At 33.8% G+C, this 25,457-nt stretch overlaps 1 protein-coding gene, 1 long non-coding RNA gene and 1 pseudogene across 4 annotated transcripts; all 3 read right to left on the reverse strand.

The window, feature by feature from the left end:
• Nucleotides 1–396: 396 nt before the first annotated feature.
• LOC141699701 (uncharacterized) lies at nucleotides 397–2,472 on the reverse strand. The gene is made up of 4 exons (XR_012566075.1): nucleotides 2,363–2,472; nucleotides 1,663–1,780; nucleotides 1,042–1,117; nucleotides 397–746 (listed from the first exon to the last, which is right to left on the reverse strand). It is a non-coding gene; the product is annotated as an uncharacterized LOC141699701 (long non-coding RNA).
• An 11,768-nt stretch (nucleotides 2,473–14,240) lies between these two features.
• Nucleotides 14,241–21,837, reverse strand: LOC141699697 (UPF0481 protein At3g47200-like; annotated as a pseudogene).
• A 146-nt stretch (nucleotides 21,838–21,983) lies between these two features.
• On the reverse strand, nucleotides 21,984–24,781 carry LOC141699700 (UPF0481 protein At3g47200-like). 3 transcript variants are annotated; one of them, XM_074503553.1, is made up of 3 exons: nucleotides 24,620–24,780; nucleotides 23,751–23,859; nucleotides 21,984–23,644 (listed from the first exon to the last, which is right to left on the reverse strand). In XM_074503553.1, the coding sequence occupies exon 3, from the start codon at nucleotides 23,627–23,629 to the stop codon at nucleotides 22,202–22,204; it is 1,428 nt and encodes a 475-aa protein (XP_074359654.1). In that variant the 5' UTR covers nucleotides 23,630–23,644; nucleotides 23,751–23,859; nucleotides 24,620–24,780; the 3' UTR covers nucleotides 21,984–22,201. The 3 variants fall into 3 exon arrangements, with proteins under 3 accessions (XP_074359654.1, XP_074359655.1, XP_074359656.1); XM_074503554.1 differs by having other exon boundaries at nucleotides 23,751–23,863; XM_074503555.1 differs by lacking the exon at nucleotides 23,751–23,859 and having other exon boundaries at nucleotides 24,620–24,781.
• Between the last annotated feature and the right edge of the window lie 676 nt (nucleotides 24,782–25,457).

A 25,457-nucleotide genomic window follows, 5' to 3' on the forward strand; every position in this document is an offset into this window, starting at 1 on the left:
TGGATTAGACAACATATTTCATTACAGAGGGTTGTAAGATACCATATGAGTCGTGCGGTTTTTAGAAGGATACCAGCCTCTGAAATCATTAACACAGCGGTTCTTGTAAAACAAAACCATTATACTACTCTCGTGTAGTCAACAGTTTCTTAAAATGAACTGTTGTAAACTATTATATTACTCAAGCATTTGTTAGATGCATACCAAGATCGGATATCTTTCACACAACGGTTTTTATGAAAAGAAGCGTTGTCCTTATTTCCTACAGTCAACAGTTTCTAAAATATGACATGTTGTCTAAAATGACTTACCACAATGGATTACACAATGGAACTAACAGATTACGCTCGTTTAAATTTCTAACAAACAATAGTTTGTGAAACTCAAATTGTTGTGAACTAGTTTGTCAAATTATATAATTTTAACAAATATTATTTTCATTCTATATAAATCAGTTGCAAATACAAATTGCAAAATCAAAACCCAACCATTCAAATATGTACAATACAGTAATACAAATTGCAAAGTTAAATACAAAATACCACCTTCATCTTATCATAGGAAACTATTTTCACTACAATGCCATGACATTATTTTTACTAAAAATGTGGCATCTGATGTGCACACCTCCCATAGGCTAAGAATTTTTTTGAGTAATGATGGAAAATGGTTCAATGGTTGTCACACATCCAGGTGCTAACTGCTGATCCGGAATCAGTACTTTCTCCTCCTGACCTTGAACTCCCCTGTATATAAAACAAACCAGCCAACCCAAGAATAAAATGATTCCAAAAGGGTACCTGTACAAATTCCACAAAAGTACACTTTTCTATCAAAGTAAAATGAATATAAATTCAAAGATGGTAACACAAAAAGAGATAATACAGAGGAAATCATTATGAGAAGTACTACTTATATTCTGGTCCTTGTTACAGTTTTGAGTTCAAAGTTCTTTACATGAAGAGAAAAAAAAAGCCCACATACAAGTTAAAAAGAAAAAAATAAAGGTCAAAGATAAGAGTAATGAAGATTTAAACTAACCCTGGAGTTTATTGAAGTTTCATAGGTCAGGAAGGAAACATTTCCAATGTTGCTGCATGTTCAGCTGTATAAAAACCTGCAGAAAATCACAAAACCCCATAAAATCTCTAAGAATCAGCAAAAACTAAAGAGCATTTCAAGAAAACTCAAGTAAATATTACAGGAAATTCCTAAAGACAAGTAATATTATCTTTTCAACTCCCACTTTTTTCAGTTTTTCTTCTTCTGCAGTTATGGAGTTAGTAAAACATGCAAAGTAAACAAGTTTCCTTATTTGAAACCTTACACCATTCAACTCCTTCTCTTAAAAATGATTACTATGTAAAATTGGCAAAACTCCATCTTGGCCTTTATTATGGAGACATACATATATAAACTTGTATCTCCATAGGTTTTAGTAGTCAGTTATACTTGGCAGACTTGTATCTCTATAGGTTTTAGCATCTCTATAGGTTTGGGTTGTAATGTAGCCAATTTTTTAATATAAGATATCTTAATAATTATGATAATTGAGAGTTTACATCTCCAGTTAGTAACACATACCGATAAAATTCTAAACTTGAAAATAACAACTAAACCACTACTCCAATAATAAATTTCGAAACTGAAATTATAGTTTACCTCAAACTCATCAACATCGACCTTAAGAAAGATGACATCAGGCATCTTCTTAGCAAATTCTTACTGGGGCAATAAAATGGCAAGGTCTACACCATGAAGCAGTGAAATCCACCACAACCTATCATCCAAATTCAAACACAGTAAAGATTAATAAAGGAAATAAAACTCAACCAAGGAAAAATGACTAATTGCCATTGCGGATGATTGTATTAATTACAAAACTAACGTAGCTGATGCACAACAACCAATCAAAAACCCGAATTAAATTAATTACAAACCAACGAAGCTGATGCACAACAACCTATCAAAACCCGAAACAAACTTGGATCCAGCAAAATAATAGGCTATAGAGTTAAGTGATTATTACAAACAGATCTGAGACCCAAAAACACAAAAAAAATACCCACAAACACAAAAAAAATACCCACAAACACATAGACACGTGATAAAACATAACAACAGAAACTAAACACTTCACAAATTATAAATTATAAGAAGGAAAAATTATAAACCCTTTCTGATTCTTCCCATCCACCAGTCTCAAACTCCTAGGAAACTACCCTTCAATCGCATTGGCATCCCCAATAACAGAGAGAGACAAAGAGAAGGAGAGTGAGAGTGAGAAAGAGATAAAGAGAGATAGACGGAGATAGAGAAAGAGAGAAAGAGACATAGCGGCAGACATAGAAAGAATCCAAACCTAGCTCGAAACCGTAGTTAGAGAGTAAAACTAGCCAGAGAACCCTAATTTAGATGGAGAGGCGGGTGAGTGAAGTGGGAGAGAGGAAGTGAGAAATGGGCTCGTGTATAATTCACTCTTCAGAAATGGGCCAGTGTATATTTCATCTGCCACCGAGAAATGGGCTACAGTTAGGGGCCATTTGTTAATAGATGAATGGAAGGGAATGAACTGAATTACTCATGAAATAACCATTCAGAGTGTTTGTGAATGATTTTTTAATCTGGACGACACCTGATTTTTTCTGGACGAATCCTCCTTTCAAATCCAGCTGAACCATTCAAATCACGTTGTACTCAGTGCATCTCCTAATCCATTGCCAATACTTACTCTTTTTTTACTTCAAAAGTTACTTGTTACTCAAATAATTGATAAAAAGTAGTATTATTATTCATTTTCATATTTTTAAAAAGCTAAACAAATAGAAGGAAATAAATACTTGTTTGATATCAATTAAAATTATTTATCCTATAAAGGTACATAATATCTAAAAAATTTAATTCAAAAAAAAAATTAAAAAAAATATTTTTGATTTAATAAACTAATCATTACTCGTATCTATGGCATCAATACTGTAATTTATGTAGTTGAAGTATTGAATTTTTGATGATTTGTTTTTTAGTTGGTCATAATATTATGACACTAATTTAATTAAAATATAATAAATTTAAATATCTAAACAACTAAAAATGGTCTAATGTTTTATTTATCAAAACAAATTACCTAATGTTCAAACTTCTATAACATTACATGCTATAAAAACTTTAAAGAAATTAAATTAAATTTAAAAAATATTCATTCAAAAATTTATATACTTTTTTTGTCAAACAACATTTCTCGTTCATAATTCAGATTAGTTATTCGGTCAGATTCATAATCGTTCAGAAAATATCGTTCAGATTTAACAAATGACCCCTTAGTGTTTTTGGTTTTGTTACGATTCAATTTTAAAAATACTACATATTAATTTAATTTTAAAACTTTTATTTTAAATTTATTTAAATATTTGAGTACTTATAAATGTAAATAATTTATTTATTTGGTGGTATCTTACTCTTTCTAGAACCGCCTTCAATAATTTTATTAAAATTAATTATTTTTAAAATTAAATAATTAATTATTTTTTATTTTATTTAAAAATTAGAAAAATATTATTATTAGTCTACGCTAACAATAATGGTGGTGTAGTGTAGCATCTCTTGCAACTTGAGTGACATTTGTCCTAAGAATAAATACTCATTTCATGTAATTTTTTATTTACTTTTAAAATACTTAAATATAAATATTTATATAAACATTTAAAGATCATTAGTTCTAAAATAATAGGTTTTAAACTGCGTTAAATACTAATTTGTGATAGACAATGGTTTCATAAAAATAATACAAAACAGTTGTACTTGTAGTATTTCTACAACAGTTTAGAACAAATGATTTATAAGACGTTGTATGAGTTTCTGTTCTACAACGGTTAAGTGAGAATAAACTGACATCTGTAATCAAACGATGGATTATGTCTTAAAACCCGTTGTTTGATTAATTTTCAGACAACCGTAAATGAGTCTCATGTAAATATTAGTCATTTTACCTAATTTTCCTTATAAAATCATTCAAGATAAGTTTGATTTTTTTTATAATTTTTGCATATGACTAAAATCTATATACTTTAACATCCGTACGGTTGGATCGTTCAAAAAATTATTTAAAAAAATATTTTGTTGATCGAGAACGAATCTCATTATAGGGAATACTACTTTTACCGAAATTTGCTTATAAAGTCATGCAAGGTAAGTTTAATTTTTTTATAATTTTTTCATATGACTAAAATCTATATACTTTAACATCCGTACGGTTGGATCGTCTAAAATATAATTTTAAAAATATTTTTGTTATTCGGGAAACAATCTCTTTTAGGGTTATAGTACTTTTACCGAATTTTTCTTATAAAGTCATGCAAGATAAGTTTAATTTTTTTTATAATTTTTTCATATGACTAAAATATATATACTTTAACATCTGTACGGTTGGATCGTTCAAAAAATTATTTAAAAAATTTATTTGTTGATCAGGAACGAATCTCATTATAGGGAATAGTACTTTTACCGGATTTTCCTTATAAAGTCATGCAAGATAAGTTTTATTTTTTTTATAATTTTTCACATGACTAAAATCAATATAATTTAACATACGTACAGTTGGATCGTCTAAAAAATAATTTTAATAAATTATTTTGTTTTTTGGGAAAGAATCTCGTTTAGGGTAGTAGTACTTTTACCGAATTTTCCTTATAAAGTCACTCAATATTAGTTTGATTTTTTTTTAATTTTTTCATATGAACAAAATCTATATACTTAAACATCCATACGGTTGGATCGTCTAAAAAATTATTTTAAAAAATTATTTTTAAAATTTAAGAATTCGATATCACACAACAGATTTTTTTAAAAACCGTTGTGTGACACCTTCAGAAAATCAAGGGCTCTTATTGTGCCAACTAAGTGATCTAGGTGAAGTCAATCAGTGGGTGAGATTTTGCAAACTAAGCGATCCGGGTGAAATATTTTCCACCAATCAGATGGTGCCACGTTTTTCTATAAATATACAACGGTTATTGTCTTGTTAGAACTTTCGTCTGAACCTTATTTAAGAACTGTTGTTTGATGTATAATAAGACCAGACTTTTCATAAACACTTGTCTGAAAGGTAAATATCCAACAGAAAGACTTCTAAATTAACCGTTGTCTCGGGATGGCTTAGATAACAGCTTCATAAACTGTTGTTTTTTTACATTTACAAGACGACGGTTTTTTAAACCGTTGTTATAGAGATGGATTAACAACAAATTTGAAAAACCGTTGTCTAACATATTACAACGGTTACTCATCCCGTTGTGTGAAGTATATCAAGACAATAGTTTTAAAAAAACTGTTGTGCAAACTCCACCTTTTTGTGATTTTTTTTACAACGGTTCACAAAACTGTTGTATGAACCTTGGATTAGACAATGGTTGTAGGACGGACAAAATAAAACTGTTGTCTGTCATTTTGGGAAAACGGTTCTTTTGTCAACTGTTGTCTAATTAGTGTTGTCTGAAGCTGTTTTTCTTGTAGTTAACATTTTCGGTTATCCAGAATATGCAGTCATCAAATCTTACAGGGGCTTGCATAGTACAAAGCAAATGTTACCCAAAATCTTACAGAGGCTTGCATAGCATAAAGCATATGCTACCCAAAATGGCTAAACACACACATACAGACTAGTCATGACTATACGTGTCCCACTACTCCGGCGACACACCTATACAATTTAAATACACCGTATATGAGGTGCCAAGCACGAGATTATCCACTCGTGATGGATATCTTATAATATCTCCCAAATCATATCATACCACTGTACAACCAAAAATATATTTCTCAACCATCACCAACCAAAATATCTTACAAAATAGAATATTGGTGCTTAAATCAAATATGACCAGTTCTGAAAAATATTAATTTACTCTATGAAGATGATCTTATCTGAAAAAGTACAAAACACAAAAAACGTAGAAAATTCTGAGAGCTTTCCAGAATGGTAAGCCTCGTTAAAATTGACCAAGTAACGAATTCGGAGGATAGACATTTGCGAACTGCTGAATAGAATCAGCCCCTGGATATTTTAATAATTAACTATTTACGACATCGAAACTACATAATTTAGCAGCGGAATATGAACATAAAATGTAGAACTCGAAAATACCTTTCAGGAATATTATTACTCATAAAATTTGCATAAAATCTCAATTTAATATGAATTTTTAAAGTTAGCACCTCGGTTTCGAAAATATCCTGGCACGTTACAAAAATGGCAGAAAGCACACTCTTACAAGCAGGATTTCAGAAAAGTTAAAGAGTGAAGATCATAGAAAATTCAATTATCTTTCTAGGGACACCAAGATCACCCTCATACGATAAAATATGAATTTTATACAAATATTATAAGAATTCAGACTATTGTAACTCTAACAACTAGCCACTACGAAAATAAAGAGCGGGTAAAACAATATGTACCTTAGAATTCAGAAAATATGATGGATACTCAAGAAATTCAGATGTCCCCAATCTTACTAAACCCTAGTTTAAGAGTAAGAAGTATCAAAACCTATAAATTTTATATCCTAAACGAAATACGATTGCATTTACGTAATTTAATCTTTACCTTAGCTTCAAATAGATTATGTTATCTTACTCCTCCCTCTCCTTCTCTCTCTACCTTCCTCCTCCCTGACCAAAATAATAACGTAAGTCTTCAAAACCCTATTCTTTTTCTTTCTTTTTTATATTCCAACGCCTCTTTCTATTTCTTTTCTTTTTTTATTTAAAAACTACTTTCTAATTAATAAGACAATATATAATATATTAGTTAATATTTGAATATTAAATAATATAAATATATGTCGAGGTCTTACAATTTAGATGCTTCTATTCGAGCTTCCATAGCAGCATCATCAGGATTGTCATCATCATCAGAATCTCCAAATTCATCATCATCATCAGAAAATGTCTCAGGAATATCAAAACAGTGTTAGGAACTTTGCCTTTGAGCTTTAAATTAGGAGTTGACTTAGAAGGCTTAGTTACCTGTGATGTTCCTGAAATAAGAGAACCAAAACCTAAATCTCTCTGTTCTTTTAAAGTGATCTCATCACTTCTCACACATATATCACTTTCAATAGTAATATTTTTCTCACGTTTATCACTCTTATCTACCTCTCCTTTTTCCAGTACAGGAGACTGCCTCTCAATAATTATATTTTTCTCTTGATCTTTTCTCACAATCTCATTAGAAAGGCTCAACTCACTAGGAAAAGAAGAAATAAGATGTGGCAAAGAGGAGTGGTCTGTAGTCATATAAATAGAGGTATCCATAGTAATAGGTCTATTTATAATCATGCTAGCAGATAAAGTAGATGTAGACAGAATTGTACATTGAGTATTAGAAGCCATTGGTATTGCTTTGAGAGGTTGTACCAATATGGCTCCAGTGTTATCCTTAGAAGTGACCAGTACATTAGGATTTGTAGAGTCAGGAACAGTTTCATCAGGAATTGACCTTGTGTTAGGATTTTGCTGCTTGTCAGGAATTAACCTCATGTCCGGATGTGATATGAAGTCTGCAACAGTACTTTGAACTGTTGGTTCTTGTGGGACTTGAGGTTCAGAAGTTTCTTCAATACTTTGAACTGAAGGTTCTTGTGTGCTTCCCTCAAAGATGAGATCATTGATGATAGCATACAGTTAAGCAATGTGCTTCTGATGCTTCTGATGAGCTTCCCTTTCGTGTACTGTCTTCTGAATATCAGCATCCACAGAAATATGACTCCCTTGAGCAATGTCAAGAATAGTCTGTTGAGTTTTAGTGCTTGCACCCACACTTTGAGAAGGTGGTTCTTGTGTAGCAAGGGCATTAACAGTTGCATCTTCACATTGAGAAGATGGTTCTTGTGGACTGTACCCCTTCTGTGGAAACTGCTTCTTGGACTGCTTTCTGACATACAATGTAGTGTCTGCAGCCTTTCTGTTAGCTTCATCAGGATTTGACTGTGCTGAGTCAGGATTTGATGGAGACTTGTCAGGATTTGCAGTTTCCTGACCAAGAGCAACTTGAGCTAAAACTTCCAAACCAGCTTTCTGTTGCTTATCCCGATCCTTTTCAGTTGCTTTAACTAGTCTTCTTTTCTTTTGCACATGACTAGCTGCTATAGATTCAGCTTTTTCTTCCTATGTACTAGCACCAGTAACCTCCACTGGTCTAACATGCATTTTAAAAATAACTGGTCCATCACTATCAGTATCTGATGGCTCATCTACCAGCTTAACACAAGCTGTAGTCTTTCTTTTCTTTCCACCTATACTCTCCTTGATGTTTGTTAGTGGTGTTACACTTTTCTTCCTTCCTCCACCTTGTTTCTCTAATGATTTAGTGAGAGTGAACCAACCTTTGAACCTGATTGTCTCTGAGACACATCAGTCCTAGCTATTGGTTTTTATTTTACAACTGATTCCTTTTGAGAAGAATTAGAGGTGATATAGTGTTTAGATTTGGTACGTGAAGAAGATACAATTGGGTCAGGAACAAGGTGGGATGTGCCATGTTCCAAATTGTATGAACTGGAGTATTTGTGAGGCATTTTGTTAGACAAAAATACCCACATTTCCCTTAGTAGAATTGTATCTCTCCTGAAAGTATCCTCCCTCTTTGGCAAATCAAGTAAAGACTTTGAATTGATTTGAAAAATCATTAGAAGCTCATCATCATCAAAAGTTACATTAGGTAAAAGATAAGTAAAAATCAACTACAAAAACCTAGTGTAACCAACACCACCATCCTCATCATTAAATCACTGTTCTTTTGAGATTAGCTGGTTGCTTCTTGAAACCTATGTGTTTTAACTATTCATCAATATTAAAAATAACTCGAGAATAAATTAGTTTTGCATATGTCCGAATTTTAATTTGAAGGCTAAAATTATTAAAACAGGCATTATTCACACATGCAAATTCAAAAAGAAGATGAACAGTCACAAGATTGTAATTCTCACAAGAATATGAAAAGTTACTAGAGCATGCATCACACATTAAGAATGAACAATCAAGGATTTTTCATTGATGATTTGAGATGAGTGCAAAGATAGAAATATAAAAGATTTTGAAGATTTAAAATAGTCCTAACTCCTAAAAGCAAGAAACTACTCCGTCTTCGTCTGCTTTTCTGCCTCCTGGCTCTTCATTGCCCGACGATGATAGATGTGAGACATGGAGGATGTAAGAGAGATGATGTTCTATCGCAGCTCCAGAGCCTCGAGGCGACGTTGCTCTGCCTCCTCCTATCTTCGTTCTTCTTCAAAATGGGTCTCCATTGTAAATAACTAGAGTTCCAGTTGATCATCCCAAGAGAGATGATCAAAGACTGACTGTGGAAAGTCAGCGGGGTGATAAACTTGACCGTTTATCTGGACACGACGTCTAAACGGGTCAAAGTAGATACTCCCATCAACAGGGTTGTTGACAGGGAAGTAAACACCGTTGTTACAACGGTAGAGTTGAAAGTTAGCCATTTGTTGGTGTAAGAAAAGAAAGGATTGAGAGTTGTGTTTGTCGAGAAGGGTTTAAAATTTTTTTTTACAAGTATAAATTATTCTAGTGAGAGAGGATACGTGATTATATAGCTAAACAAGACGTGAGAAACTAAAGAGACGCTATTGATAATCGTGTAATAATGAAAACAACATGCATAATATTACACGTATCTATGCAAGTAAAAACAAAGTCTCTTTATTTACTCCTATTCCTAATCTTAAAAGGATACTGATGACAAATTTATCATGATTACTCTAAAACAAATTTGTATCAATTAAAATTATGAAAGAAATAATGTTACCGTCCTTTAAGGAAAAATCAAGTCTTGTCCATCATGAGCTGAGATAATATTCGCAATCCACTTTTTTTAAAAAAAATCAAGAAATTTAATCATGACCCCCCCCCCCAGCATTTGCATTGATGGGTTCAGTAGCAAAATCAGGATTCTCATCAGCATTGATCAATTCGTCAGGAATTGACAAATCATCAGTAATTGAATTCCAGCATCGGTCCCATGTGAAACTCCCCCTGTATTAGTGTTGTTAGTTCCTGATTGAGTAGAGTTTCTATCTGTGCAATGTTCACCAATTTGATTTTCTCCTGAATTTTGAGTAGACTTTCAGTTTGTTGATGTTGCTCCCCCTCAACCTGTGCAGTGTCACCAATCAACTTTAGATCATCAGGATTTGCCTATTTTCATGACTTAAGCCTTTTGTTTGCAGATACACGCTCTTCATGAGTTTCTTATTTTCCAATCTACTGATGCCTTGCATTCTAAACAAGTTTCAGGACCATCAGTATTTGCATAAAGTTTGACTTCATAGATGTTTCCATGTATGTAAGCTTTGAAAACAATCTTCTTTGTGACTTTATGAAGTATTTCACAGTGATTATCATAAAACACAACATAGTATCCTATGTCAGTAATTTGACTGATGCTCAACAGATTATGCTTCAGTCTTCTACCAGAGCTACATTTGAGATTATGACATTTCCAATGATTATATTACCATATCCCAGTGTTTTTCCTACATTGCCATCACCATAGGAAACCATTGGTCTAGCCTTCTCCTCATATTCTGACCACAGGGATTTAATTTCAATCATATGAGCGGAACAACCACTGTCCAGTACAAGCACATTCTTCTTGTTAGAGCTTCATATATGTTAGAGTTTCAACGGATATTCATATGTAAGTATCAACGGATGACTGAATAGAGTGTCAACGGATGATAATGAAGCTTCAACGAGTAATCATATCCTGACAGTTGATCAGATTCTAATTGTCAGACAGATCCTGATTCTTGACTTAGCCAATTCCCAATAGGTAAAAAAATTGGTCTAGTTGGTAAAAATTAAAAATAAAAAATAAACCTTTAAAAGGTGGGAACTGAAATTAAAAGAAGTACTATTGTTGTATAAATAATTCTTAGTTTAGATAAATCACAAATTCTCTTAACTTTTTCACTTAATCTCGCATAATTTTCAAAGCTTGATCTTCAATTATTCGATTAATCATTCTAGAATAGTCTCACTGATCCCGTTAAGATGTAATATATATCCAATTAATTTTTTTGATCTGAATCCTTCATTCTTAGATATAATTGGTGATATCAATATTTAGCTATCAGAGTTTTCCATCAGAGTCTGTGACTGGAAGATATTAGAGTTTATCAATTTATCAGCATTTGACAGATCAGAGTTTATTATCAGCATTTATCTGTTAGCATATGTCGAAACTGGATTCGAGGAACCGATTGATTCTATCTAGAAGACTTGATTTGCAGAATATATGTTGGTATAGGACTTTACTTAATTGTAACAATCAACAGGTGGATATGTATTACAATTACTTTATTCATGCATATCATATCTTAGATTGATTGTGTAGTTGTGCAGTATATAAGCACATATTAGGTTTACATTATAGGTGTTGATTATCGATAATATCATTCGTGTAACCTAACAGCTCTCAAGGACATCTTTTCATCCGTTGAGAGGTTTGTAAATAGTTTTTATTTATTTATATAAAGATTGTTCTTCATACTTGAGTTTTAAACCGATTTGATTGTTAAATAATGTATTCACCCCCTTTATAATATACTTTAAGGCCTAACAACTGGTATCAAAGCAAGCTGTTGATACAGATACAGTTTCAAAATCTAGAAAATAATCAATAATGGTTGACAAAGAAACTCAAACTATACAACCACCACCAGTCACAAACTCAAACAATAACAACATGAGCAGATATGAAATCATCCGTGTTCTAATATTGGAAATGAATGAATATCATATTTGGATAGTGAAGATGGCTATGTGTTTGAAAACTACAGATCCTGAATATCTTAACAGGATCTATGATGGACCTTATGAGCCTAAGAAAGGGGTTGTTATTGTTGGTGGTGAAACTGAAAAGATGGTTGACAAAGAAAAGAAGGACTATACAGCTGATGATTTGGCATCCATCATGAAAGATGCTAAAGTTAGACATCTCTTGCATGGCAGTCTGGATAATATTATATGCAATGGAGTTATTGGATGTAAAACTGCCAAAAAAATATAAGAAACTTTAGAAATTAAGTGTCCAGGCACTACTGCAATCAAGACAGGAAGACTATACCCACACAGGAGTATGATTACTTTGACTCAAAAGCTGATGAGTCACTAACATATATCTATGACGGGTTTAAAAAATTGTTGAATGATCTGTCATTAGTGGATAAAGAATATGATCCAGAAGACTCAAATCTGAAGTTTCTTCTTGCACTTCCTGAAAAATAAGATTTGAAAGTCACTTCTATTAGGGACAATTATAATCTTGAAGATATATCTTTGTATAAGATCTATGGAATGCTCAAGACTCATGAACTGGAGATGGAGTAAAGAAGTAAGGAAAAAAGGTCAAAATCATTGTGATCATTGTGATGATGAGAACCTTTTGCAGATGGATGCCTTGATGGTGAAAACCTTCAAAAAGTTGGCCTACCAAGATTTCAAAAAAGGAAAGAAAAGATTTCGAATCTTCAAACTCTGGTAAGAAAAATTACTATGAATTATGATGAGAAGGAGTCCAAGTCCGGAAACGTTGGCAACTACTATAGTTGCAGCTACAACAGAGATGACAGACCACAGACTAGACCTGGCAACATTCCGTTGAAATACCTATCCATCAAGATCAACTTCCATCTCAACCACTTGCGCTTCACCCGAACCATACCAACCTCCACGTGTAAACTTTTTTGTACTCCTCCATATCATTGCAGATCCTAGCAAAAGAAAAGTCTTTTTGTTCTTCTCTTAATTCCTCATACAAATTGTTGAATATATTAGCTACTAGCTGGTTTTTGCCAACCAAATTATCAGTAACCCCATGTTTAACTAGCACTTCTACATCACCGGCTGTGTTTCTGAGGCTGTCCATGAAGATTATATAGCTGGCTATGTGCTTCTCATAGTTCCCACATTGTTCATATGCTATTAGATTACGGAAGAATGTTTCAGACTGTGGAAGTCTTAGCAGCCCAGATTTAAATGATAAGTCAAACAAATCTCCCATCCCACACCAAAACGCAAACCAGCTCACTGGCACTTCTGGTTTACTCGAACCTACCATTTAGAATCCTCTCATTTTTTCTGTTCAAAGGTCTGTGAAGGATAACTAAGAATTCAACTAGATGCCTTGAACGTTCATGACCATCAATCATTAGTTATGGAGGACATTAAACTTTCAACCACATTAACGCGAACTTCTCCATTGCTTTCTTCTGAAATATGTGTCACGTCACCTATATTTACCATCTGCATTCCCTCTTTTCTTTTGTTACCTGCAGAGATGAACACCCAAACAAGACACACTCAGTCAGTGTTTATTAACAATGCAATAGTAGGATCCGCAAATTTGTAAGGGAGCCAGGGAAGAGAAGTAAATAATGGAAAATAGATTATGTTCCTCTTTCTCTTAATCTTTTCAAAATCGGGAAGAAATGTTATAGAGACAAAGATTTGAGAAATTTCTATTCAATTCATAAGCTTTCTTTACCTTTTCTTTCTTTTCTATTAGAACAAAATAGAATAGAACAATGAAAAAAAATCTTGTATCACTCTAACATTGGTATTGCACAGGAGACTCTGTACTTTAAAGTATCGACAATCAAGAGAAATGATAGCATTTGGTCATTTAGGAAAAAACTATAGAGCCTAACAGGTAACTTGATTTCGTAACTACATTTTACTTTTCTGAGGATAGTAGTGAAGGGTTATCAGCTATGCAACAGATATATGTAAAGAATACTTGAATTACACAAAATCAAGAACTTGATACGTCTATGTAACTACATTGTAATCTTCAAACTTGTAACTAAATTCGAACAGCAGAGAGCATAGAGCACGAAATTATAAGAAATGTAAGAAGAACCTGGTCAGACCGGTTGAATCTGAATCAAGAACAAGAAGTTAAGTTGGCTATGTAATAATAAGAAATGTAATACATGATTTGGGCGTTGACTTCAACAATAGTACTTTGCATCTCTTACTTTCCTAACTTATTTGCTAACTTATTGTGAATTTATCATAATTGATTTTTTAAAATAGAACCTATTATTTCATGTTAAATAAACTAAACTGATCAGTATAAGAAATCTGTAAGATTCTTAAGATGCTAAAAGCAGATCAACAGGGCATAATTAGTGTATCATCCATGCAAACAAACAGCTATGAAATGGTGTAATTTGAACACAGGAAGGTGTTATAGATGTGAATCCGAAACGCTTACATAGAGGATAGTTGAGCTTTTCACTGATTAGTGAAAAAGTTAACGAGGAAAAGATAAAAAAACATGTGAGATTTCAGAAGTTAAACTGACAGCTAGAGCAGGAAAGTTGGTCATCTATTACTTAAGTCCTGAAATGGCGCACACAGTTTGTACAATATTAAGGACTGAGGACTACAACTGTAGTTGCAGCTATGAATGAGACTACAGACCATGGATTGCTGAAATACTTAATCTTCAATATCAACTTCCACTTGAAACATCTCGACCTCCATTGGTGATACCTGTCTTTTCTGTACTTGTTCAGATTAATACAAGTATCAGCAAAATAGAAGTCTCTCGCATTCTCTACTACTTCTTTGTGCAGATTGTTGAACAGGTCTGCTACTAGATGATCTTCACCAAGCTTATTCACAAGTTTCCTTCTTGACGTGCAATTTTACATCCTCAGCTGTGTTAATAAGGCTGTCCATGAAGATTATGTAGCTGGTTATGTGCTTCTTGCAGAATCATCTTAGAAAACTGTTTGGTAAAAACATGTACTAAATAGATAAAAAAGACGGTGTAATAGATGTTAATCAGTAAAGACTACATGAGAGAATAATCACAGTGCATAATACAACTGAATTTGACAATCCATAGTTGAACACTTGACTGATTCCTGAAAGGTACATGATAAAAAGGAGAAAGGCATATGTATATTTCACAAGTTGAACTCAACGCCAGGCTGCCAGGCCATGAGAGTAGTTCATCAGTTACTATAGTCCTGATATGGCGCACACAGTCTGGACAATAGTGAGGACTACTACTATAGTTGCAGCTATGAATGAGATGACGGACCATGGATTGCTAAAATAGTTATTCTGCAACATCAACCAGCTCGACCTCCACTGGTGAAACCAGTCTTTGCTATACTCGTTCAGATCTTTACAAGTATCAGCAAAGTAAAACTCTCTCTGATCCTCTACTGCTTCCTTGTGCAGATTGTTGAACAGGTCTGCAACTAGCTGTTCTTCACCGAGCAAGTTGTCAATAATTTTATGCTTAACTAGCAAGTTGTCGAACTCTAAGGCCGTAACAAAATCAGATCCATACAGCTCAAGAAGAATCGGGGGCTTAGGGTTAGGGTTCCTCCTCCTCCTTTCTTGTAGTACTTTCCCATTATTTCAACAACAACAAGACATTTAGTGATGCTGTTGGGGTTCCTGTTGTAGTTCTTTCCCCTTATTTCAACAACAACAAGGGATCTGAAATTGATAACACAACAAATGATGATCATCCTGTCGTAGTTCTTTCCCCTTATTTCCGCAAACCACCAAACAAGGTGCTATTATCATTTGTTGTGTTATCAATTTGAGATACCTTGTTGTTGTTGTTGAAATAAGGAGAAAGAACTCCAGCAGGAACCCCAGCAGGAACCCCAGCAGCATCACTAGATGTCTTTGTTGTTGTTGAAATAAGGGAAAAGTACTATAGGAGGAAGAGGAACCCTAACCCTAAGCCCCGGATTCTTCTTGAGCGGTATGGATCTGATTTTGGGTTTGATGATACTGGATTCAATACTCCTGCTCCTCCACTTCACTGGCTTATAGTAATCTAGAAAATACGGATAGTAGTAAAGGGGCTATCAGCTATGCTAACATATGTAAAGAACACTTGAATTACACAAAATCAAGAACTGGATTATATATTTAAGTAACTACTTTGTAATGTTCAAAAGTAATTTAATTAGAACAGCAGAGAGCATAGAAAATAATAAGAAAATGTAAAGGATTAGTACAATAGAAACTAGCAAGAATGAATAATAGGATGAATGAGTAAGAAGAACCTGGACAGATTGGCTGAATCTGAATCAAGAAGAACATGAACTCAACTTAACTTGGGTTAATCAAACACATTGACGATGTACTAACAACTTAGTTGTATATCTGTTCTGTATAAGATGGTTCCTACTGTTTTCTTACGGTAGTTGACTTCAACTGTATGGCTTTGAATTAGAGATGTTTAAAAAACCCGAAATCCGATCCGATCCGATCCGATCTGATCTGGAAAAAAGTCCGAAAAGCCCGATCCGAAAAAAAGCTCGGCCCGGTTCGGCCCGATCCGCGGGCCTTAAATTGGACTCCTTTTTTGTCAAAAATCCGGCCCGGCCCGAAGCCCGAAAAGCCCGAATTTAAAAAAACCCGGATAAAAGCCCGGATCGAAAAAAGTTCGGATAAAAGACCGGGCTTTTTGAAAAACCCGATTAAAAAACCGATTTTTTATATAAAATTTGAAATTATACAATACTTTTTATGATTTTTAAAATAATATATCATAATATTAGAAACAATTAGAGTATATATGATTATTTATATATTATATTAAAAATAATTTTTTATTTCGGTATATAAACTACTCTATCTGATATATCAAGATATTATTTTCTCCGGTATTTAAACTACTCATAATTTGAGTTATAAAATATTAAAATATTTTTTTAATATATAAATAAAAAGCCTGGATAAAGCCCGGTTCGGCCCGATCCGGCCCGGCCCGCGGACCTAAAACGGGCCTTATATTTTTAAGGAAGCCCGGTCCGATCCTTTTAAAAAATACCGGGGTTTTTAAGGACCGGATAAAGTCCGGCCCGATGGACTTTTTGTGCATCTCTACTTTGAATCTTTCTACTTGGCCACTTGCCTTTAAATAATTGAAGTATTTGAAACTCCAAAATTATTTGTTTGAAAATTAAAAAAATTGAGTTGCATTTGTTTATGCAAAGGTTTGATAACTTTGATTTTATTATAATAATTATATCTTATAATGGTATTTATATTTGAAATTGAATATTAATGAAATGTCATGCAATTTTTTTCTTATATTACAAGTTCATGTTAAATAAACTTAAATTGACTAATGTAAAAAATCAGTAATATTGTAAAAAGGGAAAATACATTCAACTATTTATTTCTTTAAAAACCTTTAACTTTTTTTTTAATTTTTGTCACTAACATTATATTTATTTTTCATTTTAAACCATATCATTAATTTATCTTAAAACATTAATTTTAGGATTTTATTGTGATAAATGTTCATTAGTTTTGAAATTATAAATACATAGATCGTTCGATTTTAACCTTTCATGTTTTTTAGTGATTTTTGGGTTATGATTTTATGTTCGTCGAAAAATTAGACGCCATTTGTAATTTTCATTTTTCCGCTCGATTGAGTGATTATTTGTTCGTATAAGTTGGTGTAATATCTTCTAAAAATGTATTGGTTTATATGTATTAACTCTTATTGAGTTTTGAATCAATTTTGATATTTTCGAATTTTAAACTCGCCAATTTTTTTTTGTTAAACTGGATGGAATTCTTAAAAAGCATTTTGGTTGTGATTTTTGTTACTAAACATGAGTTGTTGAGTTTGTATAAAGTAATTTGGACTCAAAATTATAAAAAAACAAAACTAATTTGATCATGAATTGGCTTGACCAAAAAAGTTGTCGGTGACCGGAACCCAGAAATCGACAACACTTTCTTCGTTTTTTGATTATTTTAAAGGAAATAAGTCAACTTAACGGATTGTGGTAAAATTTAATACAAAAGTAACGTCAGTCACAAAAAAAACTAATATATAAATTGAGTGGTAAATTTTTAAAGAAGTAAATAGTTGAGTGATAAGAAAATCGATTTTCTCTTATAAAAATGCTAAAAGCAGATCAATGATTATGGAAGTAACTAGCAAGTAATATCATCCGTGCAATTTGAGTAACAGAATGAAAAGTAATGACTGGAGTGGGAGAGTCGGAGTCGAAAAGAAAATTTCTCACTTTTTTCTCTCATTCAGAACCGTGCATAAGACTTTCATCTCACACGGCTCCTAAGTGATCAAAAAAGAAAGAAAAACCCATCTTCTTTCTTTTTTAATTACCTTCCGTCGTGTATGTATAAGACCGAATCTATTCGATTTTTTAAAAAAAATACTAATTCTTAACTTTTCAAGAAATCCTTCATCAATCGTTATGAATGACTTGTTTTTCAATTTTTTCTGTCTTGGTTCCCTATGATTAAATCAGAAACATTGAGAAAAGTCATTTTTGCCAATAAACATGCCAGAGAGTCTTGTACTTCCAAACTTATCCATATCGGACACTTCTAGCCGAGTTCAAGTAATATAGGCGGGGTTAAAACTACTAACTGACTGCTTAGTACAGCTGACTCAACCAACCCATATCTGACCTTCCAATTGTTGAACATTCTAAATTGTTGAACATTCTACTTATCCAGGGAAACTGGCAAGAATTGTTCATTTATAGCTTCAGTCCCAGGATGGTGCTCACAGTTTGTATAATAGTGAGGACTACAACAATAGTTGCAGCTACGAACGAGATGACAGACCATAGATTGTTGAAATACCTAGCCATCAGGATCAACTTCCATCTCAACCACTTGCGCTTCCACCTGAACCATACCACCTTCCACAGAAATTATAAAAAAAGAAAAGAAAGAAAAACACTGAAATTAACAACGGAAATCAGACGACCCAATCTGACCTTCCAATGTACTTAAACAATCTACTTATCCAGGAAAAGCAATGCTGATCACATGATGAACTGCACGCTAATACATATGAATTGCTCATTCATTGCTTCAGTCCCAAGATGGAGCACACAGTTTGTACAATAGTGAGGACTACTACTATTGTTGCAGCTAGGACAGAGAAGATGACCTATGGATTGTCGAAATACTCATTTATCAAAATCAACTTCCATCTCAACCACTTGTACAGCTTCCACTTGAACCATCTTGCGTTCCACTTGTGGATGTAGTCTATGCTATACTCATTCAGGTCATAGCAAATTTTACCAAAATGAAAGTCTGTTTGCTCCTCTATTACTTCCTTGTACAAATCGCTGAATAGATTAGCTACTAGCTGATTTTCACCAAGCAAATTATCAATAAACCCATGTTTAACAAGCAGTTTTACATCCTCGGCTGTGTTTATGAGGATGTTCATGAAGATTATATAGCTGCTTATGTACCTCTCATAGTGCCCACATTGTTCAAACGCTATTACATTACGGAAGAATGTTTCAGTTCTATCATTCACTGTCAACTGTGGAAGTTTTAGCAGCCCAGATTCAAATGATACCTCAAACAAATCTCCCATCCCACCAAAACGGACACCAGCTGCCTGTAGCTCACTGGCACTTCTGGTAAACTCAAACCTACCATTTGGAATCATCTCATGTTTTCTGATCCAAGTCGAAGGTCTGTGAAGGATAATTAAGAATTCAACTAGATGCCTTGAACGTTCATAACCATTTATCAAATTTAGTCTCCTTGTATTCCCCACTGCTCCAAAATACTTCAAAGCAAGTTCATAAAAAGATTTTTGCATAACTCGTGAATTCAAAAACTCATATAGTCCCATGATAAAGAATAGAGGAAGCTGATTTTCAAGTAATAACATGTCGTGCATGAGTCACTCGCCATCCATTGATTTCCAAATAACATATCACCAGATTCTCTCAATTGTACAAGGGTTTTGACAAAGAGCTGAACAACAAAGATGCCGTCCATCAGAATCATTTGACAGAACTCTTTTGACGTAAACTGAGAGGTATCTTCATAGCATCTACGAATAGAATCTTCCATCTCAGCTACATAATTAATCAACTTTTCAATTCCAATTTCAAACTGAAGTATGAAGCTCAGCATGTATCCTGATTTGTAAGCTTCCATGGCTTGCAAATTATATTTACCATGGTGAAGAGGCCCAATTGAGACTACCCGAGGTGTGTAGGCATCTTCGTTTGCTTCCCTATATTTCTCAAAAACTCTGAAAATACATACTGCATATGGATTGCGACTTTGTATAGCTAGCTCTAGCTCCTTAGTTATGGAGGACATTAAACTTTCAACCACATTAATGCGAACGTCTCCATTGCTTTCTTCAGAAAGATGTGTCATGTTACCCAGATTTTCCATCTTCTCTTCCTCTTTTCTTTTGTTACCTGCAGGGATGAACACCCATACAAGACACACTCAGTCATTGTTTATTAACAATGCAATAGTAGGATCCGCAAATTTGTAAGGGAGCCGGGGAAAAGAAGTAAATAATAGAAATCTTATAGAGATTTCTATTATTTACTTCTTATAGAGACAAAGATTTGAGAAATTTCTATTCAATTCTTAAGCTTTCTTTACCATTCCTTTATTTTCTATTAGAACAAAATAGAATAGAACAATAAAAAAACACGTATTGTAATGAAGAGAATGATGATGTTCGTAATAATTCATAACTTCTACTGGAATGCAAGATCACAAACTGTCCCAGTGTCCCTTTGATTTAAACATATTTCAGAGAACATTAGCAAAAAACTTAATGAATACATTGATAATTAGATAAACAATAGGAGGAACCGATGTTAGAGCGACGCATATTGTGTAGAACCCGAACCTCTCAGTAGAGATTGTTCCTGTATGGTAACATGATTCAGCTTGAACAACTCTTTATGACTGAACATACTATAACTTGAGCAGAATTACCACTACTAAAACACACACACACATTGGTATTGCACAGGAGACTCTGTACTTTTAAGTATCGACAATCAAGAGAAATGATAGCATTTGGTCATTTAGGAAAAAACTATAAAGCCTAACAGCTAACTTGATTTCGTAACTACATTATACTTTTCAAACTTGTAACTAAATTCGAACAGCAGAGAGCATAGAGCACGAAATTATAAGAAATGTAAGAAGAACCTGGTCAGACCGGTTGAATCTGAATCAAGAACAAGAAGTTAAGTTGGCTATGTAATAATAAGAAATGTAATACATGATCTGGGCGTTGACTTCAACAATAGGACTTTGCATCTCTACTTTCCTACAGTAAACTTCAGCAACAATTTACTCAAATTAAAAAATATTACTTATATTGTTTATCATTTATAAAGATTCATTCACCACGTGCTGTGATTTTGAAATTATTTGCTAACTTATTTTGATTTTATCATAATTGATTTCTTAAGATAGTGTTTACATTTGAAATTGCATATTAATGAAATGCCATGGCATCTTCTTCTTCATAGCACCTATTATTTCATGTTAAATAAACTAAACTGATCAGTATAAGAAATCTGTAAGATTCTTAAGATGCTAAAAGCAGATCAAGAGGACATAATTAGTGTATCATCCATGCAAACAAACATCTATGAAATGGTGTAATTTGAACACAGGAAGGTGTAATAGATGTGAATCCGAAACGCTTACATAGAGGATAGTTGAGCTTTTCACTGATTAGTGAAAAAGTTAACGAGTAAAAGGAAAAAAAACATGTGAGATTTCAGAAGTTAAACCGACAGCTAGAGCAGGAAAGTTGGTCATCTATTACCTAAGTCCTGAAATGGCGCACACAGTTTGTACAATATTGAGGACTGAGGACTACAACCGTAGTTGCAGCTATGAATGAGATGATGGACGGATTGCTGAAATACTTAATCTTCAAGATCTACTTCCACTTGAAACATCTCGACCTCCATTGGTCTGCTACTAGATGATCTTCACCAAGCTTATTCACAAGTTTCCATTCTTGACGTGCAATTTTACCTCCTCGGCTGTGTTAATAAGGCTGTCCATGAAGATTATGTAGCTGGTTATGTGCTTCTAAGAATCATCTTAGAAAACTGTTTGATAAAAATATGTACTAAATAGATCAAAAAGACGGTGTAATAGATGTTAATCAGTGAAGACTACATGAGAGAATAATCACAGTGCATAATACAACTGAATTCGAGAATCCATAGTTGAACACTTGACTGATTCCTGAAAGGTACATGATAAAAAGGCGAAAGGCATATGTATATTTCACAAGTTGAACTCAACGCCAGGCTTCCAGGCCACGAGAGTAGTTCATCGGTTACTATAGTCCTGATATGGCGCACACAGTCTGGACAATAGTGAGGACTACTACTATAGTTGCAGCTATGAATGAGATGACGGACCATGGATTGCTAAAATAGTTATTCCGCAACATCAACTTCCACTTGAACCAGCTCGACCTCCACTGGTGAAACCAGTCTTTGCTGTACTCGTTCAGATCTTTACAAGTATCAGCAAAGTAAAACTCTCTCTGATCCTCTACTGCTTCCTTGTGCAGATTGTTGAACAGGTCTGCAACTAGCTGTTCTTCACCGAGCAAGTTGTCAATAATTTTATGCTTAACTAGCAAATCCACATCCTTGGATGTGTTTATAAGGCTGTCCATGAAGATTACATAGCTGGTTATGTGCTTCGTGGAGTACAGACATTGTTCCAATGCTATTACATTACGGAAAAATGTCTCAGTTGTACCATTTACTGTCAACTGTGGAATGCGTAGCTCTCCAGTAAGTTTATTAAATAATACCTCAAATAATCCTCCTGAAGGCAGTGGAATGAAACGGACGCCAGCTTCTTGTAGCTCACTAGTACTTCTAGTTCTGGTATAATCAGATATGACATTCAGTGATCTACCATGTTCTGCCTTAGGCTGTTCTTCTGTTTCATCCGGTAGTTCTGCGTCAGGTGGTAGGTGAAGTCTTAGTAGATAATCAACTAGATGCAATGCCGATCTAAAATCAATCGTCTCTAGTCTGTTTGTTATCCCCACTTCCAAAAAGTATTTGTGCAAGTCTTTTGAAAAAAAATCAGAATCAGAAGGCACCTTTTGTAGTTCATCCAGTATCTTTAATAGTCCTTTAACGAAAAAGAGTGGAAGCTGATTCTCAAGTAACAACATATCATGCATTATGTCACTTGTCCTCCATGACTTGTTACCTGATAAAAATGGATCTGCTATTCCGCTGAAGCGCTCCTTGTCCTTTCCAATCAGCAGAATTATGAAAATGCCATCAAGAAGAATCATCTTTGAAAAGTCTAGGGAAGTAAAGTTGAAATCTTGATAATAGGAACGGATGTTATATTCACAGCTACTGGCATATTGAGACAACTCCTTTAACTTGATTCCGCACTTAATTTTCAAGCTCTTCAAACATCTTAATTTGTACGTTTCCATGGCTTGCAAATGGCTCTTGCCATGATGAAGTGGCCCGATCGAGACTATGCGAGGTGTGTAGGATTCTTCTTTTACTTTCCTATACTTCTCAGAAACTTTGTAGATTATACCAATATCAAAAAGCTTACGAGGCAATGTTGCTATTTCCTCTTCTAGAAAAGATTCTAAACTTTTACCATCAGAAATTTCAACTTCAATGGAGTCGCTTTCACTTAGCTCAACGTGTTCGTTATTTTCTTCCACATCTATGTGAATTTCGATGTTGCTGTCTTCAGTATTATCCATGCCCTCCATCTTTATCTTCTTTTACTGGAAGGCAAATTACACAGACGCAATCACGTACCTTATACAGGATTAGCGAAAAAACAACAGACATAGTTCACATTACATAAATTATTGTAGAAAATTGTGTAACCTGAATCCCCTGTCTGGCTATCCGAACTGAACGATATGCTGAAGAGTATGTTGCAGTTTTTAGGTATTCTTTCAATTGCAAGGATGAATGTCAGGCCTAGTATTTTGTTCTGGCTTTCATGAATTCAACAACTAGAGTTAGTCATATACAAGTCGGACTTAGTTACTGTCTATACAAGGGTGGCCCCGGCTATAGGCCAGCAAGCCTTGCGCCTAGGGCCCCCGACAAATAAGGGCCCCAAAAATTTCTAACTTTTTTAAGTAAATATGTATAAATTTCCATGATATATGTATATTAGGGCCCCATAAACTTATTTCGACTAGGACCCCTTGAATCTCATGGCCCCGTGTCTATTCTTAAAAGATTCAATTATTGAGAATAACGAAGTCAATGGTTGTGCTAAAACGGATGGATATCGACCTATTGCTAATGTATATGCTCTAACAACTGAAACAAATAGCACACTAATAAAATATGAAAGGCACTCTGAAAATCTAATGCAACCGATTCTGCTTTGAAAAGCTGAGAGAAGAGGGAACCTGAAGCTGAGGAGGAACACGCAACTTAAAATTCGAATAATAAAGTCAGTAGTTGTGCTAAAACAGATAGATGCCAATGTACTCACTCTAGCACATGCTAAGATCCGTGCTTGATAATAATGGAACACATGCATGCATAAAAATCTCCACCAATAAAATTTCGATAACTCATCAAATACGGATTTTTAGCATTTGACCGTTGACACAAACTAGAAAAACCGATAAACGAAATATGGAAGGCACTTGAAAATCATGAAAAACTAATACATTAATCACAGGAATCTATAAATGCAATCTATTCTGTTTTGACAAGCTGAGAAAAGAGTCAACCTGGATCTGGAGAAATTCTGAGGAGGAACATGCAACTTGTTTGATATAACACAGCAGTTGCCTAATTGCCTGCAACTTGCAACTTGTTCGATATATAAGTAGAGAATTGTGAGTTAGAGTATTCATTTATTATTCAGTACGATGAGGGCCAGGCGACTCGACCTCAACTTTGAATCACTATGTAAGATATTTTGAATAGGTAAGTAGAGATTTTTATTTTTATTCAATTATTGTGATTCATTGGTAGTTATGAATTAATGGCAGTATAATTGTATGCAGAGAAATTTAACGCTAAAAACCGACAGGCGGAGCAGGACAGGAGTAACACTAGTTATGTAACCAATTATGCACTTATTGACTAACTTTTAATTAGGAACCTAAAAGCAGTTATATGGAACATGTGTGATAAGGTAAATAATAAAATAGGGGTAGTACTAATTCAATAAATTTTCCCCTTATATCGAATATGAGTATAATTTTTTTTAGGGAAAATATGAGTATAATTAGTTGTATTTAATTAGTTCAACTATAAAATGAATATTGACTGTCAGTCTTCAATAAATGTATATGAACGGTTTAATTTTTGTTGAAGAATATTCATATTTTTGAATATTCCTACTAAACTAAAGTTGGAATTTTTTCCACTCTATTAACTTAAGTTTAAGTAGCTTATGGGGAATGTAAATAAAAGCCGTCTCCCTCGTCTGCTCTCCTAGGATTTGTCCATTTTTAAGTAAATCGAGAGGATTTTACTGGTTTTTTCCGGTGAAAAGCCCAAACCTCTTCTTTCTCTTTTATTCTCGTTAATTTCCTTTCGACAAAATCTAATTTTTTGGGT

This window comes from Apium graveolens, unplaced genomic scaffold (assembly GCF_009905375.1).
Source record: "Apium graveolens cultivar Ventura unplaced genomic scaffold, ASM990537v1 ctg1077, whole genome shotgun sequence".
In the NCBI taxonomy this organism is placed as follows: Eukaryota; Viridiplantae; Streptophyta; class Magnoliopsida; order Apiales; family Apiaceae; genus Apium; species Apium graveolens.

Excerpts from the sequence above, each read along its gene's own strand:
- LOC141699700 (XM_074503555.1), bottom strand. The coding sequence starts at position 23,629 with ATGGAGGGCATGGATAATACTGAAGACAGCAACATCGAAATTCACATA.